Genomic DNA, 19,402 nt, shown 5'->3' with positions numbered 1-19,402 from the left:
CGAAGAAGTTATAAAACCACATTCGTACAAAGAAAATACATATATTTTGCAACAAAACTTAGAAAATGAGGACTAAGAACAAAACATTTTCATACTTATCTACACCACAATATTTTGTGTGTTAGCATGTTATATAGTTACTAATAAAAAATTTGAAAAAATATTTATACACATATATAATATTCTAATCTATAGGAAGTGTTTTATGTGACGTGTATATTTTTTTTTATATTTAAAAATGAAATTATTTTTTATCTACATGTCAGCTCTGATTCTTGATGGAAAATATTTGGTAATGTAATAACCACTTCTCTGTTTTTTTATTGTGGCAACACTGAACTAAGTGAAATTGAATAGCTTCCAAAAATTAGATAGAAAAATATTGGTTTTTCACAGCACATTATATCGTCGGAATACAGGGACAATCAAAGATATGTCAAAGTTGAGATAATTGCATTTAAAATACATAATGTATTAAAATTTTATTTTAAACAGAAGTGAAAACTGTTTCCTTGTGTCTTGCAATAAGGAATTCCAGTGAAAAATATTAGGGCTTAAAAAAAAATATATATTCATACTATTGACCTTAACTAACTAACTAACCATCACGCCGTTTTCCCGCAGGGGTAGGCAGAGAGGACGGACCGCCAAACAACTCGGTCTTGGCACACACTCCTTGCCTCATTCACATTCATACATCGTCTCATACATACTGTTCTATTATTCTGACTCTTGACATGGCCCGACTCGAGTATCTGATTCACTTGATCGTGCCATGTCTTCCTCGGGCGTCCCCGACTTCTGCTACCATTCGCATTTGCATCATATATCCTCCTTACACTCCTATCTTCGCTCATTCGCTCTACATGCCCAAACCATCTAAGCATCCCTTTCTTAATCTTACTCATTACGCTTACATCAGCCTTGCACTCTTTGCGGATCTCCACATTCCTCACACGATCAAACATGGTTTTACCACACATACGCCTCAGGGAGCTCATTTCAACAGCATTTAATCTACTTTCATCCTTTCTTTGCCAGTTCCATGCCTCACTTCCGTACATCAAGGTAGGTACCAGCACTCCATTGTGGACTGCTAACTTCGCTTCTTTGCTAACAAAAGGATAATACTTTTAGGATAATTTTTTGTTAGCGCCAACGGCGTTCAGTCCTCCATTAACGGAATTACCTGCATTTACCCTTCTTTCAATATCTCTGTCAGCCTTCCCATCTCTCGTAAACATACTTCCTAAATACACAAACTCATCCACCTGCTCCAAGTATTCCTCATTCACAGTTATATTGCACACTGTTTTCATACTCTCTCTTTCAAACACCATTACTTTAGACTTACTTACATTTATCATTAACTCATTCTTCATTCATACTTCGTTCATCCTAGACACGAGAGACTGTAGATCATCTATACTATTAGCAATCAGCACAAAATGTAATCTCGCTGGGAAGTCACACCCAACCCCGCCATAGATTTGGTGACTTTTAAAGCGTTTTGAAAAATTAACACTTTGAAAATAATTTTAACTATTAAAACTAACCATAAAAATTAAAATTTTCAGGTCATTATTGATGAAAGAAAAATTATCAAAAATGGACTGGAGTTCCTTATTACATTCCATTGGCTCCAGGTGTTTGAACTCTTATATAGTATTCACATCAAAAGCAAAAGTCTATGATCTTAAATGAAAACCTCCTAGATCACAAAGCTGGGACACTCATTCAAAGCAGCTTCCTAACTTGAATGGATTTTACAAAAAAAATCGTTTAAATTTTTTTTTTTCAATTTTTTTTTACTGACTGAAACAAATAAGTTTTTTTAAATGTTTTAGTTAATTTAAAAAAAATAAATAAAAATACATTTTTTAATGGTTCTCATACAAGTTAGAAGGCTGATTTGATTCAGTGTCCTGGCCTTGTGATTTAGGAGGTTTTGGTTAAAAGCACTATAAATCGTTTGTTTGGACTTATGCTTTCTTATTGTTGTGGCTATTATTGTATGTCACCAAAATCTCAAATTAACGTTTACAAGGCTCGCCAATCCCATCACTTATTAGTGAAAATTGATGGATCACAATTTGTTCAATTCCTCGGCTGGCTAAGTCCTCGATCATAAAACAAGCAACATTTTCCGCTTGCTGTGGTGGTAGTAGGAGATTTTCAAATATTGTCAGGTTATTCGTAACCTGGGAATGTTCTTTTTCTTTAAAAAAATAAAAAATTATACTTGTAGTTATATGTACAAACTTTCCAATGCGTACAAAACATACTGCAACTACTTTACACTGCTATAATTATGTAATGTGTATAATATTGACTGCGAAAATGCACAATTTACAAGAATACACATAATAAACTGACTCAATGAATTGTCTAAGTAACCGACGATTTGTTTATTTGTAGATCTTGATCAACAAATGATACAGATGTGAATTATTCTGCAGTGGAGGTGGCGGTGGCGGGCGCTGTGTTTCTGTTTTCGCTCATGGGATCTTCAAAAACGTTATTTTCTGTGTCGTGTACGAGTGACCTTCTGCCCAATCCCCAGAATGATGCAGGGTTGAGGTTTACTTTGCACGCGTCGAACCTGGAAAGAGATACAACATGAATATTACTCAATACAAGCATCCAAATACAGTTTTGTTTGGGCCTCCTGGACTCCAATTTGTCCTATAAGGCCCCCGGTTTGTCTAATTTGTTTACATGTAATTTAATTAATTAAAATTTACATATTCACGCCTGGATTTGAAACCGCGACCTCGTAACCATGCAATCACGGAGGCCGTTGATAATTGTGTATTTCAAAAATATTCCTTTACCTCGGTCGGAAATAAATTTTTTATTAAATATTTACTAAGCAAAAATATATAGTTGCGACACAACACAATTGTACCACCCCAGCCAGGAGCACTCCTGTCCCGGTGCAACCAGTACACCAGGGGGTACTGATTTGTGCTTATTTGGACTTAGAACACATGCTTTGAGGATTGGAAGGAGGTTGGAGTTTAATTGACTGGTATACAGGCAACCTAATAAGCCATTATTGGAATTTAGGTTGGGAATTGATCGAGTGTTATTTTTTCTTCTTGCCTCTTCTTACATTTCCTAGCCTCTTTTTGGCTCTTCTTGGTTCATCTTTTCTCTATACAGGGTGTCCGGAAACTCGTAGTAAAAGCGAGAAACTGGTGAATCTACATCACATTTGGAGTCGATTTTGTGGTATATATTTTTTTTATTTGAGCTTTCGTTATCGAGTAAATCGAGTTTGAAGTTGATTTTTTTTTTAATTTTTTTTTTTTTTTTTAATCAAATTCTTATAAATTATTACTGAAGATCAAAGTACCCAACTAATTAAAACTATTTGAAAGTAAAACAAATGAAGAAACTCGGATTTGAAGCATTATTTTGAAATCACCCTTCATTTAACCCGGTGTAATCATAAAATATTTCTGCTCTGCAGGGTTAAAACATCTTTTATTCAACCCTTAACACCAGAAAAAACTTTAACCCTAAAATAGCCGAAAAATATTTTTTTTTGGTTTTTTTTTTTTTTTGAAAATGCTCAAATCAAAAAACTTTATGTTTTTTTGGGTTCCCCATGTGGTGTAGATTCTCCAGTTTCCCGCTTGTACTACGAGTTTCCGGACACCGTGTATACAAATACATTTTTTTGCAGAATACCTGCATAGCGGTGAAATAGAAATTGCACAATTATGGAATGCACTGCGGCACCCGACCGACTACTAATTCGAAAAACAAATCTATTATTAATTGAAGGCGTGATGCTTTTTGGGTTCTTTGCATTTCTGTCAGGAGTTGGAGGTTTAGTGTGCTACTCGCATGTTGCAATTCAGTATTTCTTTTTGTAGTATTTTTATTCACTCTGTTTATAACTTTAATCCTTCAGTTCAATCAAATACCCTCTAATATCAATAATACATCCAACGCCAGTAAAGTAGTGGTAGTATCAATAACGCTCGCCGCTAGATGCGCCAGCGTTACATATTGACGTTGACATTCCTTTTAATGGCGGCAAATTGAATTTATTTAGTAATTGGTTGCGTTTTTTTTCACTTTCTAATATGTATTTTGATCAATATTGATAAAAATATATTTAAAAAATGTCCAGATGTAATAATTACAAACAACAAAAACACTCCAAGTCGATTAGTTATAATTGTGGGAATTGAATTGAATTAATAATAAATAATTAATTACAATTAACACCCTATAATATTATTTAGTCGTAATTAAAGCAATAATTATTATTATGTTCAGCAGATAAGTGAAATCTACAAATGAGAAATTGAAGAAAATTTCTCACAATTATATAAGTATTTTTTACCTCTCAAAACCATCAAAGACAGAGTTAATAGCCGCTTTAATATTTTTTTTATGTATGAGCAAAAAAAACATATGGTCGTATGTAGGTTAACTAAAATTATAATTTTTTTGAATTTCTTTAATTTATTAACCTAAAGTAAAGTATATATTTCATGTACCATTAATATATGAAAGAAAACCAAGACGCACAACAGACGCCGCCAGGGGCGCTAGTGTAGCATGTTGCCATCAGAATGTATGGGAGAAGGGTTCCATGATAACTCAACACACTTTTAAAAAGTGATATAAAGTCATTAGAAACGATGAAATTTTTATTTTTTAACCTAACCTAACCTACTTAACCCAATTAATAAAGTTTTTGTTTCATCACTTTCCATGACTTTATATAACTTTTTAAAGATGTGATGATTTATCCGGTCACCGGGAGAAGATGTCAGAAGTATCATTGATATTATAGGGTATTTGGACAATTCTTTAATTCAGAATGAACTGCCGCCATATTTTATTAATACAGACTGTATTCATAAAGATGGCGGAGAATGAACCTGTTCTTATTGTATAGATAACCTATTTTGTTTTAAGAATGGAAGAAAATTTGAATTAGGCACTGAAAATGAATTATGTAATATAAACATCAAAAATACCTACCTACCTCTTGAAAAAGACCTTACTAATTATTAGCTAAGAGCTAGGACGTTGTACCAAGAAACTATAATCAATTCCAGGGCCGCTAAGTAACTATGTTTCTAGTAATAATAATTATAGTACCTCCATCCAACGTGAGACCCGCAGGTGGTGCAAACCGCAATAGTCCAGCTGTAGCCGGGGAACCAGGTGAACTTGGTGGAAGGGCTTCCTTGCAGAGTCAGGTTGGTCACCTCGCTGGCTGTCATAATATCATGGACATAGCCGCCTGGAAATACACAACATTCACATATTAATTTCAGAAATTTATTTACGCATCACTGTCTACATATGTGACTCAAAGCCAGTGTAGACAATCACCAATCACTAATCAATCATTCGAATGTGAATGCGAAAAAATTTATGGAATGAAAGCGTGGAAGACTTGCAGTTCTTTGAAAAGTATCCATTACAGTTGTGATATCCTTATTGCCAGGGTGAGGCAGACAAAGAAGTCCAGCTCCGATTTATAAAATGAACACGATTCACAATGTTGATATATGAAACACTCAACCTTTCACGCTTAACCGCCGAATAGTGATGACTCTGTCTTTGAAAATGTTGTGCACACGCATTCGCGCTCTCTTGCGTCATCTATCTCACTCTTTCAGGCTCACATACACTACAATAGTAAATAACAACTTATTCGAATGTTTTACACTTGTACGATTTGTCATTTTTCCAGCGCACAAAGTGACTAGAAGACAGTCTCCATAATTCCAGTATGCACTGAAGCCATGGGGTCATGGGGCTTTCTCCCATCTTTTGACCTTAGTACCTTGGCCTTATTACTTGGTCGCATACAAATATGTATTAAGTTTGTGTACCAATGTTGCAGAAGTTGGAGTAGATTCCCTCATTGGACATGGCAAACACTTTGCTTTTCTCGCAAACCTCCGTTCCACAAAGGACGCAGCATAGCACACGACTCTGAAATTAGAAAATACATTAAACTCTGATGCAAGGTCGATGTTATGAGTAAGATTAAGAAAGGGACGCTTAGATGGTTTGGGAATGTAGAGCGAATGAACCAAGAAAGGATGACGTAAATGTGAATGGTAGAAGTCAGGGACGCTCGAGAAAGAAATGGCACTATCAAGTGAATCATGACACTTGAGTCGGACCATGTCAGGATTCAGAATAACAGAAAAGTATGTATGAATGTGAACGGAGCTAGGGGTGGGTACCAAGAATGAGTTGTTTGGCGTTCTATTCTCTCTGCCTTCCCCTGCGGTGAAACGGCGTGATGGTTAATTAGTTAGTTCATGAGAATGTGGGAGAGTAATAATTCGCCGATACCAGCCAGAGATAAAACACCAACTATCTGTCCGAAAAAATTTACAGACAGACAAAATTCAAAAAGGTCGAGTTAAAACAGGACGTCGCTACGCTCAGCCAACAATAATCTATGACGGCCTCCATGGTTGAGGGATAAGGCTCTCAACTAGCAAGCTGGAGGTTGCGGGATCAAATCCCGGCGTGCGCAAGTAAATTTTATTAGATTAATTTGTGTTATTTCACAATTTATTAATTTAAAATAAATATATAGTATATTTGCGGCACGTTCCAGAGTGGAAGATACTCTCGGTATCGCATTGTGTAAGACCACCATTCAAAATTGAAACGTTGCTTGAAATGGCTTTGGCCGTGTTTTGGTGCCCAGATCTGAATAGTCAGGTATTTCCCCACCTTCCTCTCCCCATCTCATTCCCCTCCCCACTACCTTCAGCCAGGGTGGTATAACTCCAATCGAAAATCGGAACTGAAATATTGTGACGACATATGATTTTCTAACTATATCCACCAATGAAAAACTCTGAAAGTCCATGCAATAAACTTTCAGAGTTTTTCATTGGTGTATAGTATAATAAGTAGGCACTGAATGAGAATTTATTGTCTATATATTGGCATATCTATGGTTTTTAGGACCAATTTGTTTCATACAAAAAGCTCAAAGTTATCGATCTAGTGAGTGGTTTATTGATGCCTTCGGCCTTACGACATACGCCAATTGGGGATGCCATAGTCTCACTGGTTCCAGACAGTTAGGAGAGCAGTTGAGACTAGGAAGCAGTTTCACATATCAAAATCAAAAACCTAGTAAAATAATTATTATTTAATGGAGTCATACCTTTTGTCCAATGTGGTACAATTCCATAGACAGTCTCAAAACGATGTTGTTTGTGCAGAAGAGGGAGAGCCTATCTTTATTGGAGACACTCAGATTTGTGCCGACCCAGTATGAAAGTGACAAATTGTCATTTGGCAAATTTGCTGAAATATTCAAATAATTATTATTAGCACATAATTATGTATCACTCACTATCGTTTGGTCTCGTCTATTTTTCAGTTAAAAAAACCAACACTACTGAATTTATTTAGATGACAAAAGGTTCCTCTAATGGACTTAGATTGTTTCACGGTGTTTATACAACGTGCGTTTAATGTTCCAGGTCGATTTTGTTTAGCCGCCATTTTGGTTTGGATGACAATTGTCAATTGGCATTTAACAGTCGTAGAGAGTGGTCGATAACAACTTACTATGGAGCATCTAACGCCGCAACAACGTTTTGAAATTATTAAAACATTTAAATAATTATTGTTCAATTGTGAATTGCAGAGAAAATTATGTGACTAACCGAATAATGTCAAAAAGTGGTAATATCGACTGACCCCCACGATCCCTTGTTTTGACCCCTGGTCATTTCTTCCTACTTGAAGGAAAAGGTGTACACCAATAAACCAACCACAACCTCGAGGCTTAAGGACAACATTCAAAACGAAATTGCTGAAATACTGCCAGAAGTCTGCGAAAATGTGCTTAAAAGAGCTTGCCTTTGTGCCAGGGCCAGAGGCGGCCACGACCGACATTATATTCCATACATAATTTTGAAGACCATATAATCAATCAATAAAATATAAAATTATGTTTGATTTAAAAGTTATAAAAAAAAACATGAACCTGGAACATATGTAGTGGTACGCCACTACTTGACTCGAACGTTATTCTAAAAGTTTCCAAACAAGCTTCTTGGATTTTCTTTTATTTTTTTTAATATTTGTTTCTGTAGCAACTGGAATGTTCGAGAATGTTTTATTTTCCATCTAGATAAGCGACAACGTGAACGAAATGGTCAGTACAGTACCAGCAACCGCGACATCGAGATCGAATTATTTTGCCTACGTGACGCGCTTCAGAACATTCTCGAACCTTCCTTTCGTAAATCATTTTGTTGTATTTTCTACGTTTATTTATTGTTTTCGGATGTATTATTAAAAACCGCTTCAGCCAAATTTCGTAGTTATTTATTAATAAAAAGAATACCGAACATAACTACACATAAAACACACCCTGTATGATACATCAAAGTTCGCTGTGATAGATCGGCACTGAAAGGCACTTAGCACAGTCTAGGTGCGCCGACGGACTGCCCTTTGAGACTAAGAGGGTTACATTAAACTATGCTATTGGAATGGAGGAATAACAGTCGATAGGCTGTAATTGACGCATCATCTCGGAAGATATTGTGTTAATTATCTGATTGGATTCTAGGATCTGTTTCTATATCGGAAGAAGCCAAAAATGTTAACGTTTTAAAATATAATACTGCTAACAGAATATACTATGTCTACTTACCAAAAGCCATTTTGCTAAAATACTCTCTTATTTTTTCTACAACTCTGTCGACATCAAACACATCGTAGACAAATTGTGGCCAGGGAGTTGTCATTGAGTCTGCTTTACGTATTAATTCATTCATCCTAAAAAATCAAATAAGAAAAATTTATTATTTATATATGTATATGTAATAATATTTGGATAATTTATATAGCGCCGTTTTCGAGAAAAATCACCTCATCATTAAACGTATACGTAACTATCATTATCAACAGCGTTAAATGATCTTTATAATATGCACATTGCACATAAATACAATTGAAGGTACTACTTAAATAGTCATAATCATAAATTTATACATAATAATCCTTTTTTTTTAATATAACATAAGCCTAGCTAAACAACCACTCCTGTAAATATGTCAGCACCGATATCAAATGTTCGTATACATGGTGTCCGGAAACTAGTGGTACGAGCGAGAAACTGGCGAATCTACAACATCACATAGAGAACACAGAAAACTTAGATTAAAAATTTAGATTTTTTTTTACTTTCTATTTTTCGGCAAATAAAGGGTTAAAAAAACTTTTCGAGCCAGGTCTTCACATCGACGCATTTTAAAAGACAATAAACAGCTGATGGTAAACTCGTAGCGACCAAATATTTTGAATAAGACCAAAAAAATACCAACTTCAAACTCGAATTACTCGAAAACGAAAGCTCAAAACATAAAAAGTTATACCACAAAACCAACTCCATATGAGATGTAGATTTCCCTATTGTACCACTAGTTTACGGATACCATTTATATGTAATTATTAAAAACCTTGTTTTGGGGACGTTCTTATGGCGGCCTAGACTGGAAAACCTCACATTCTCCAGGGGGTCATTCAAGCTGACGTCCGGCAGAATTTTAATTTCCACACTGTCAATTCTGAAAGTTAAATAAATACACACATTCAGATATAAATTAGATCAGGTACCTTTTTGTACTCTACAGCACATTCTAAAATATCGGTAGGGTGGCGGGCACCACCTATTTTTAATCGACAAACTCGGGGCAGCAATCGCAATCAAAATGACAACAACGCGGTTCCAGGCGGGGAATGCTATTTGCACATCACTCCTTGTACACGCCGAAAACCCGAAGTGAGCCGATGATCGCCGAACCGATCGGGACGGTACGAGCACGTGACTACTGTCAGTTTGGCTGTCGGGGCCATGCTTATTGCTTTCACTGACAGACAGAGCTGGCAGAGTCATGTGCAATGTGTTTTGGCGCCTTCGGCGTTCATCGGCTCAGTTCGTGGCGTTCGTTCACTTCGGGTTTTCTGCGTGTACAAGGAGTGATGTGCAAATAGAACTCTCCATTCCAAGCTAGTGTGAAGAGTGCAGTCTGGCTCGCCGCTAGAGAGGTTGCGACAAGTACTGTCAGCAAAGGAACCCCTTCTTGGTCTCCTGTGCTTGGGAGCCCCTGAATTAGATAATAGAACATTGAAATCAAAAGAAAATATATATTTATGTTGGAATGACAAGAGGTGCATTTCAGATTTTTTGGCGATATGTAGATTAACTCCTCAGGCCTCTGCCATATTTCCGGAATATTTGCAATAAAAACTAAATAAACAAAATATTTCTGAATGTAGCCGAAAACTAAAAACTGTTTTTGAAAGGCTCACCTTACGTTTTTGTAAATAAAATTACTGATAACGAAAAAATATACAAAAACACAAGTCATTTTATTACAAAATGTTACTGTCACCACACTTTACTGTCATTTCATAAAAAAATAATTAATAAAAAATTCATGACATATCACTTTTTTTTTTTAAATTGCTTTCGGAACCTTTGGTTACTTAAAGGTGCACAGTTTAATTCTTCTGTGGTTAACTTCTAGATTTGAATATAAAGCTTGGTGTTTTCTCTTTCTTTTACTCTTCTCATATTTCTCACCATAACAGTAAGGGAGTACAACGATTTCTGCGAGACCATACGAGTTGTTCCCAAAAGCGAACAATTAAGCTTGAAGGGTTAACACATTGATGAATACTTGCCGGAAAACAGACGTTCGTGATACAACAAATGCTGCCACGTGTGTTTAGTGAAGTCGATGAAAATTCAGTAATAAAAAATTATCATCTTTGGCTGACACTGTCAACTTTTTTTTTTACATTAACCCCACATAAGAGGCCCTGAGGAAAATAATTTCCTTCCGGGCCTATGTCATCTTGGGGGATGCTGTGTGGAGGGTATTTTTTAAGGAATGTGTACATGTATATGTACATTGTGTCATATCACATCTTCTTTAAAACATATTAATAACATTATCAATAAGGCTCTTAAGACTCTTGAATTTGTTTTGAGAATTTCAAAAGACTTCAATAATTTAGGCACATTTATCATGTTGTACAAAACCCTTGTTAGATGCCAACTAGAGTATAACTCTACATTATGGTCTCCCTTTTACAATATTCATTCCGATAACATTGAAAAGATTCAACATAAGTTCCTGAAGTATATAAACTATAAATTGCATATTCCTGTAGAAAACATTGATTATAACTACTTACTAGATAAATTGTCCCTATTAAAACTTTCTGAAAGAAGAATAAACACAGATTTAATAGTACTACATAAAATACTTCATTACAAAATTGACTGTCCTGAGTTACTCCAATTAATCAGCATCCACATACCCAAAAGATCTTGCCGAAATTTACTACCCTTTTATTTTTACAACACCAGGACACTGTCTTATCAAAATTCCCCAATTCCGAGACTGAAGTAATGTGAATAAATACACTGATCTGGGAGATAAATTTCATCTTAAAAATAATCAATATAAATATTGTTTATTTCAATTCTTTTATATATCGAGAAACAAATAGACATCTATAATTTCCACAATATATATATTTTTATTTTGAATATCTATTTATGTGAGACTTCTTATCATTTTTACTAATGTATCTTATTTTATTATATGCTTTTGTTGTAACATTTAATATTTTTTGGTTGTATTATGTTTCCTTTATCGTTTTAATTTTGTAGAATCTATAATAACTGTGATACTCTACTATTAAACTTTATAGCGTGTAAAAGCCCATTAGGGCGTGTAATAATAATAAATAAATAAAACAAAGTCAATAGTCAATAGACATTGTATCATATCACATCCCCTCTAGAAACAAAGTCAATAGACATTGTATCATATCACATCCCCTCTAGAAACAAAGTCAATAGACATTATATCATATCACATCCCCTCTAGAAACAAAGTCAATAGACATTGTATCATATCACATCCCCTCTAGAAACAAAGTCAATAGACATTGTATCATATCACATCCCCTCTAGAAACAAAGTCAATAGACATTGTATCATATCACATCCCCTCTAGAAACAAAGTCAATAGACATTGTGCCATATCACATCTCCTCTAAAATGACATCAATAGAAGTTGTGTTGGTTCAGCGTTCATATCCCTTTTTGTTTCCGTTTCTATTATCTACTATTGAAAGTCTGTTTTTCAGATTTGACCGCTTTACCATCTAAATATTATCAAATAATTAAGTAAGGAGCCTAACCTTCGTATCAGCACGTCCCCCTTGGCTTTCAGGATGAACCTCTGACGGGCCTTGGCCTTGAAGGAGAAGGGCTCCCGGAAGAGGTGATGGCCGGCCGTGTTGACCGGCGGGGTGGCCTCCACCACCTCACACAGCACCCCGTACGTGTGAGTGCCCTCCAGGCCTTGGATCCTGAAGAAAAAAGAACAGTGACATAACGGAACATTGAAGTGAATGAAAAACAACAAACCTAACTGTAACAACAAACTGAGACGGAATCGTAAAAGTTGTTTTATCATCTTTTGTACTACGGTGAGATATATGATTTTAGCAGTGTTAGAAAGAGGCAACACCACGCTTCATATTTGCATCTAAAAGTTTACTGTACACTTCCAAATTATTTTAATACATTCACACCATCTTGAAACCGGCATCTTGTAACCGATAAATGAGATGACAAATGAGAGAATTAAAACAGGACTTTGCTACCCTCAGTCAATAATAGGTTATATTAGAGTACGTTAAGTACCTTTATTTTTTTTTTTTATTTACTTTTCTTTAATGTTCTGTTTTATCATGAAACAGTGATGAAGATGATAAATACTCACTCCTTAAACACAAGGCCGAAGAGGCGGTTACCCTGGATCATGTGCTGCATGATGTCCATGTCGAGGGTGTTGCCGAACACCATGGGAATGGTCTCCCCCGGGAACACCACGCTCTTATGGCGCCAGCACAGGACCCGCCCGGTCCAGCCGGGTTCCAGCACCGAGCGGCCCGGGATGGGCTGCAGGTTGTTGGGTAGGTACTGGAACCGGTGTCAGAGTCAGTATCCAAGAAAACATATACAAGACACTGTGTTCTAAACAAGTCCAAAATTTATAGAAACCTAAAAATATGGAATAAGCGGCGAAATCTAGGTGGATTCATTGGCTTTAAACTGCAGTAAGCAGTTTCATATGTTTATATCAATATTTTAAGGAATGGTATTAGTTAAATAATATACCTAGTAAATGTATACCAATCGCTTAAGTGGATTTAGCACAGCTGACATTTACTTTCACACAAATCAACTAAGTGGCCATTTTGTCACATAACCAAATTGCTCTGTTTCTATTGGCTGAAATGGAATAAGCCTGTTTTGACAGTAATATTAGACTAGCAGATAAAAACCCGCAGCAACGGGTTCGCCGCAATTTTGTTCTGTTTATACATAGCATTAGATAGCAAGTTTGATAATACTAGTCCAAGACAATAAGTTCAGACAAAGACAAGGCAATTGCAATAAATCTAGTCCAAGAGAACAAATTTTAGACGAAGACAACATGTTCAAGATGGCAAGTTCAATAAAAATGGTCCAAAACAACAAAGTTCAGACGAATACAACATGTTTAAGATGGCGAGTTAAATAAAAGATGTCCAAGACAACAAAGTTCAAATGAAGACAACATTTTCAAGGTGGCAAGTTCCATAAAATAGTCCACGACAACAAGTTCAGATGAAAACAATATGTAGAAGAAATATATTTAAAAATTTAACATTAAAACTCACTGAATGTGCGGCAGGGAGGTTTCTGTCAAATTCCTCCAACTCCATTCCCTCGGTCCGTACCATCGGCCCATAGTCATCATCAGAGTCACTGGAACCTACGAGACAATATGTGATATGATAAATAATGTATCTAAAACATAATACAGGGTGCGCCAGAGAAACTTACTTATTTGAAAGTTCAATAAAAACAAAAGCACTGTAGTTATTGTTGTAATTCTTTTTTTATTTGAAAATGCAATGTACCAAGTTTTTTTTCATACTGTCTTAAAAATTACATCTTTTAAATGGCGACCCTCATCGCGCATACACTGGTTAAGTCGTTTTTTGAAGTTTTCGTCCACTCTTATCAGCATATCAATCGAAATATTGGCAATAGCATCAGGAATGTTGTTCTTCAGGTGATCTATGGTCCGTGGTCGATCGACATAAACAAGGGATTTCAAATAACCCCATAAAAAAAATCACATGGAGTCAAATCCGGAGAGCGCGCCGGCCATGGGAGATCGTCTCGGAGAGAGATGAGGCGGTTGGGGAAATGTTGTCGCAGCAAATTCATGCCCGCTGCTCTCTAGACCACAGCATAATGGCAACTGACGAGAATGGGAAACAAACTTGGGGACGTCCTCCTCCAGATGCGCCCCCTCCCGCCCCTCTACTTGCCCAACTCAACGGTCGGGAATTTTTTCAAATAAGTAAGTTTCTCTGGCGCACCCTGTAGTAATAAGCTGTATGTTACACAGAGATCGAAGATAAAACATAATTAATTGAGTATAAATCTAAAAATAAAAAATAAATATATTGTTCACAAGCTTTTTGATACATTCACATTCATGCATCTCCTCATACGTGTTCTTCTGTTATTCTGAATCATGGCATGACGCGTGCCAAGTATTTGATTTACCCGGTCGTTCCGTGTCTTCCTCCGGCATCCCCGACCTGCAATTCACTTTAGCGTAATATAAATGATTGAACATACATACTGCAAGGTCACTACCAAAAGTTGGTAAGTCCATTCAACTTTTTATAAATTGCAATTTTATTAATTTTAAAGTTTGACCTTCTATAACATCCTTTAAAATTGCAATTAATTCTTTATTTATTTATTATTACACGCCCTAATGGGCTTTTACACACTACAAAGTTTAATAGTAGAGTATCACAGTTATTATAAATTCTACAAAATTAAAACAATAAAGGATAATACAACGAAAAAAGAAAAAAATATTAAATGTTACAACAAAAGCATATAATAAAACAAGATACATTAGTAAAAATGATAAGAAGTCTCACATAAATAGATATTCAAAATAAAAAAAAAAAATATATATAGCGGAAATTATAGATTTCTATTTGTGTCTCGATATATAAAATAATTGAAATAAACAATATTTATATTGATTATTTTTAAGATGAAATATATTTCCCAGATCAGAGTATTTATTTTCGAGACTGTGAAGTCTTGGAATCGGGGAATTTTGATAAGACAGTGTCCTGGTGTTGTAAAAATAAAAGGGTAGTCAATTTCGGCAAGATCTTTTGGGTATGTGGATGCTGATTAATTGGAGTAACTCAGGACAGTCAATTTTGTAATGAAGTATTTTTTGTAGTACTATTAAATCTGTGTTAATTCTTCTTTCTGAAAGTTTTAATAGGGACAATTTATCTAGTAAGTAGTTATAATCAATGTTTTCTACAGGAATATGCAATTTATAGTTTATATACTTCAGGAACTTATGTTGAATCTTTTCAATGTTACGGAATGAATATTGTAAAAGGGAGACCATAACGTAGAGTTATACTCTAGTTGGCATCTAACAAGGGTTTTGTACAACATGATAAATGTGCCTAAATTATTGAAGTCTTTTGAAACTCTCAAAACAAATCCAAGAGTCTTAAGAGCCTTATTGATAATGTTATTAATATGATACACAAAAGTTAGTTTGCTATCGAACAATATACCTAGGTCAATAATTTCACTGACGCAATTTAAGTTTTTATCATTTAATGAATATTGAAAAAATATTGGATTATTTATTCTGTAAAAATTATGCAAATGAAGACCCCAAGGCAAGAAGTTGTTAACTTACATTGAAGGCATTCTGAGATATTTAGACTTTTGCGTTTTGCCTTATAATTTTTTATTTGAATGTCATATACAATGTACTGATCCTTCATGGTGTAGTAAACAAACCAAATTTACATTACATCTAGTAATATTAAGTAACTTTTCAGTCTAAAAGTTAAAATAAACATGTTTTCTACAAAAAAATGTAGTTAACATGTTCATGCCATCTTCAGGGATAGGTGAGGAAGATACAGAATTGAAAGGCAAGAACATGTTAAATGCTTGTTGTTTTATTCAATCAAACAAATTAAACATTTTTTTTATATAAAGTAACTAAATAATAATTATTATTGAAAAGAAAAGGTAGCAGAGCATGTGTCAATTTTTTTTTTGAGACTTAAAAACAAGTTTCATCACATTCAGATGCCTTTTTCTTATCATGTTTTTGCATTTCAAATGCAGTTTTATACATATTTACATGAATTTGGTCAAGTCCCACAAGTCTGTCTTAGGCACACCAAACGACAAGTTGAAATCCTCTGTAAATATCCTAGTGTAACGATTCAACCAAACAGGGGCATACCCTTTTTTCTCCACAAAACATATTATAGAGCTCATACAGTTTTGGGATTGACAAATCGGATGCGAGGTACAATTTAAGAGGATTTTTGTTCCTGGAATAATGCGAAGCTTCTGCAGGGAACATATTGATGTGTTCTGTTACTTCTTTAAGCTGGTTATCTGGTGTTTTGTTAGGCCTCGTGCAATGGCGACCTCTGTGACTTACTGCTGGTGATGAAACTCATGCAGCTACTTTTCTCCTCAAAATACCTAATCTGCCTCTACCTATTTGGTAAATGGATTGTAAGGCTGGTTTGCAAACTTGTTCATTATTTCCTTGTATTGAAACAGAGTACGTAATATTGCAGGATCGTTTGGCCGAAGTGATCCTGGCTATATTTTTAATATTCATCGATCTCAATAACAAAGTTGATTGGGCTTCTGAATGTAGTGAATAAAACTCTAGAAAGAGTTTTTGCCTAACTTCGGCATTAAATCTTGAATTACATTTCAATCTGCAGTTGCTACCACAAAGATTTTCTTCCAGTTTTGGTGTTTTAGCAGGTTTAAGGCTTTTTTTATAATTAACATAAGAATCACCTCTCATCCTAGCGTCCCGCGCTATTTCTCTTGCTACTCTTTTTAGTGCCTGAAAATAATACACACATTCATATCAGTTAGCGAACAGTCAAAAATGATTTTTTTTAAGTTAATCTTAAATTATATACCTAGGTACAGCAAGACAAATTACCTTCTAAATTACTGTTTTCTATAGTAGAAACGTTTAAATTGTTTTCAATTTCGCTTTCAGCGTCCTCAGTATATTGTCCTACACTGCTTTCCACAGCAAGAGCTGCATCTGAAAATAATAATTTAATCTTCATTACATGCAAACCAGTAAAATAAAATTCAATTCAAATTATAAAGCCTTATCCTCACCAGTTTGATTTAAAGTATTGAGTATCTCATCTTGTTGTACGTATTCCAAAATTATATCTCCTGTACCAGTGGTAGTAGCGATATACTCTAGACTACTCTGATTATCTTCTGAAAATACAAAGTACAATAAAATAATCATATTTAGTTCAATGTTCAAAAGAATTTAGTGTCACAATAAAGTATTTTTAAGTTTACCTTCCATTAACATGACATTATGTTGAGGTATTCCTAATAATATCCCAAACTCAACACCATTCAAAGAGTCTTGAACACTTTCTGAAACGAAATATTGTAAAGCATTAATGAAGGAATTCAAAACATAAGAAAACATAAAAGAATATTAAGAGTCACAGAGTAAAACATTTTTTTGCATTTACCATCCATTAAAATTACATTATTTAGAGGTATTTCTAAATGCTTCTCAGGTTGTACTAAATTAGTGGACTCTTGAACACTTCCCGAAACAAATTAATATGCATTACAATAAAAAATGTTGACTTTTAGACAGAAAAACACCAAAACAAAATGATTCACCCATTTTCAAACTACTTTAAGGATAAATTAAGATGAACGATAATGTTTTATACAGCTTACCTGATTCCCTCATCAATTTTTGACACATCTTCACCATTTTTTCACCTCTGGAACTCATTTTCGATGATTTTTAAATAAAAAACAGGCACTGCAAAACTTTTTAAAACCACCAAGGAAAACGTCAAAGTGAGTGAATAACATGTTAACCATAAAAATCTAAACCAATGTAGATGGGAAGAAGTTGTTAATTACAGAATTACGGCAAGAACTTGCTAACTTAGTAGTTAACAAGTTCTTGCCCTGATTTAATCAACTTATTGTCACAGAAACACGTAGTTAACATGTTCATCACATTGATTTAAGCATGTTCTTGCCGTTTTTAAGCTCTGGCATGGTGTTCATTGGAAAGAGCGTATGCGAATTAGTTTAGAGAGCATTCTAACTCATTTTTTACGAAAATGTAAGTTAACAACTTCTTGCCTTGGGGTCTTCAAATATTTCTCTACAAAATCACACTTTATAGCCTTTCGAGCAATTCCTACGTTCATTCTGTAGGTACCTAAGTGTTTTTAGAAGTTTGCTTGCCTGGTAGCATATCTAAAGAGCCGATACCATTTCATTCACGGTGAGGACTATAATAGTGTAGCTTTTGTTTGTAGAAAAACGTTTGGGGAAACGGCGTGATGAATACTTAGTTGTTTGTTTGCACATCCATTTTGCAACCATACCATTTCAGTGGTAGATTAATAAAATAAAGTCTATGGACTAAAATGGTACAGGCTTTGTAATGATTTTGCACATACAACATCCAATATTTTACCTTAACTTAAATGGTAAAGACTTTGTATTACTTATTATTATTTGTATTAGACTTTATATTATATTAGAATGCCTGGTAAATGTAAAAAATTATACCAGGTTTTATTTAACAAATTTTATATTGTCTATTTGAAAAATTGCTTTTCCGTGATTACCCACTTAACTTTTCTCACACATCGCTAACTCTGTTTAATAAATATAGATAGGGTAAAACTATAACGAAAATATTATGGTGTTCAATACCTACCTTTTGCAATGTTGGGTCAACATAAATAAATAGCCGTCAATTATAAAATTTCAGAGTGGAAAGTTTTTCCATTTTCAAAAAGGAATCAATTATTAAAAATCATTTGCATGCGAAACCCCTACGAAGTAGGCAAAGAAAATAAAATAAAACTACGCACTTCGGAAAACAAATTGTAAATATTGTATACCATACCGGATTCCAGAAGGTCCATGTCATCTTGTATTTCATCTTCCATGTTTATGCCTGGTGCGCCGAGAGATCGACGACGAAAACTGGGAAATTTATGGCCTATTTTGATCTTTTGACAGAACAATTTGACAACAATCAGCAACAAATAGAAAATAGATAGATATCGTATTCCTCTTATTAAAGGCTATAAACACATCGAGTTATTGGCCAGTTCTGTTGCTCGGTAAGAACTTCAACGTAAAACAGGTAAGCGCATAGTGTCATCACAT

The 19,402-nt window shown here is 34.8% G+C and overlaps 1 protein-coding gene across 1 annotated transcript; it reads right to left on the bottom strand.

Moving 5' to 3' along the window:
• Nucleotides 1-1,139: 1,139 nt before the first annotated feature.
• On the bottom strand, nucleotides 1,140-19,329 carry ohgt (E3 ubiquitin ligase component cereblon). Its single transcript, XM_089644533.1, has 10 exons — nucleotides 19,137-19,329; nucleotides 13,780-13,874; nucleotides 12,837-13,036; nucleotides 12,250-12,420; nucleotides 9,489-9,596; nucleotides 8,681-8,805; nucleotides 7,175-7,317; nucleotides 5,871-5,973; nucleotides 5,128-5,272; nucleotides 1,140-2,602 (listed from the first exon to the last, which is right to left on the bottom strand). The coding sequence occupies exons 1-10, from the start codon at nucleotides 19,177-19,179 to the stop codon at nucleotides 2,449-2,451; spliced, it is 1,287 nt and encodes a 428-aa protein (XP_089500659.1). The 5' UTR covers nucleotides 19,180-19,329; the 3' UTR covers nucleotides 1,140-2,448.
• Nucleotides 19,330-19,402: the final 73 nt, after the last annotated feature.

Source organism: Hesperophylax consimilis, chromosome 21, assembly GCF_061612785.1.
Source record: "Hesperophylax consimilis isolate HC1 chromosome 21, BYU_Hcon_1.0, whole genome shotgun sequence".
Taxonomy (NCBI): domain Eukaryota; kingdom Metazoa; phylum Arthropoda; class Insecta; order Trichoptera; family Limnephilidae; genus Hesperophylax; species Hesperophylax consimilis.
Note: the sequence above shows the minus strand (reverse complement) of the source record. Positions and strands in the feature narration are given on the sequence as shown.

Bases quoted from the DNA above. Each gene is read 5' to 3' on its own strand.
- ohgt (XM_089644533.1), bottom strand. From the start codon at position 19,179: ATGGAAGATGAAATACAAGATGACATGGACCTTCTGGAATCCG. The intron at 12,421-12,836 runs GTGAGTATTTAT...TTTTTTCTTCAG, and splicing joins TTCGGCCTTGTGTTTAAGGA to GATCCAAGGCCTGGAGGGCA. The intron at 5,974-7,174 runs GTATGACTCCAT...TTCTAATTTCAG, and splicing joins TGTACCACATTGGACAAAAG to AGTCGTGTGCTATGCTGCGT.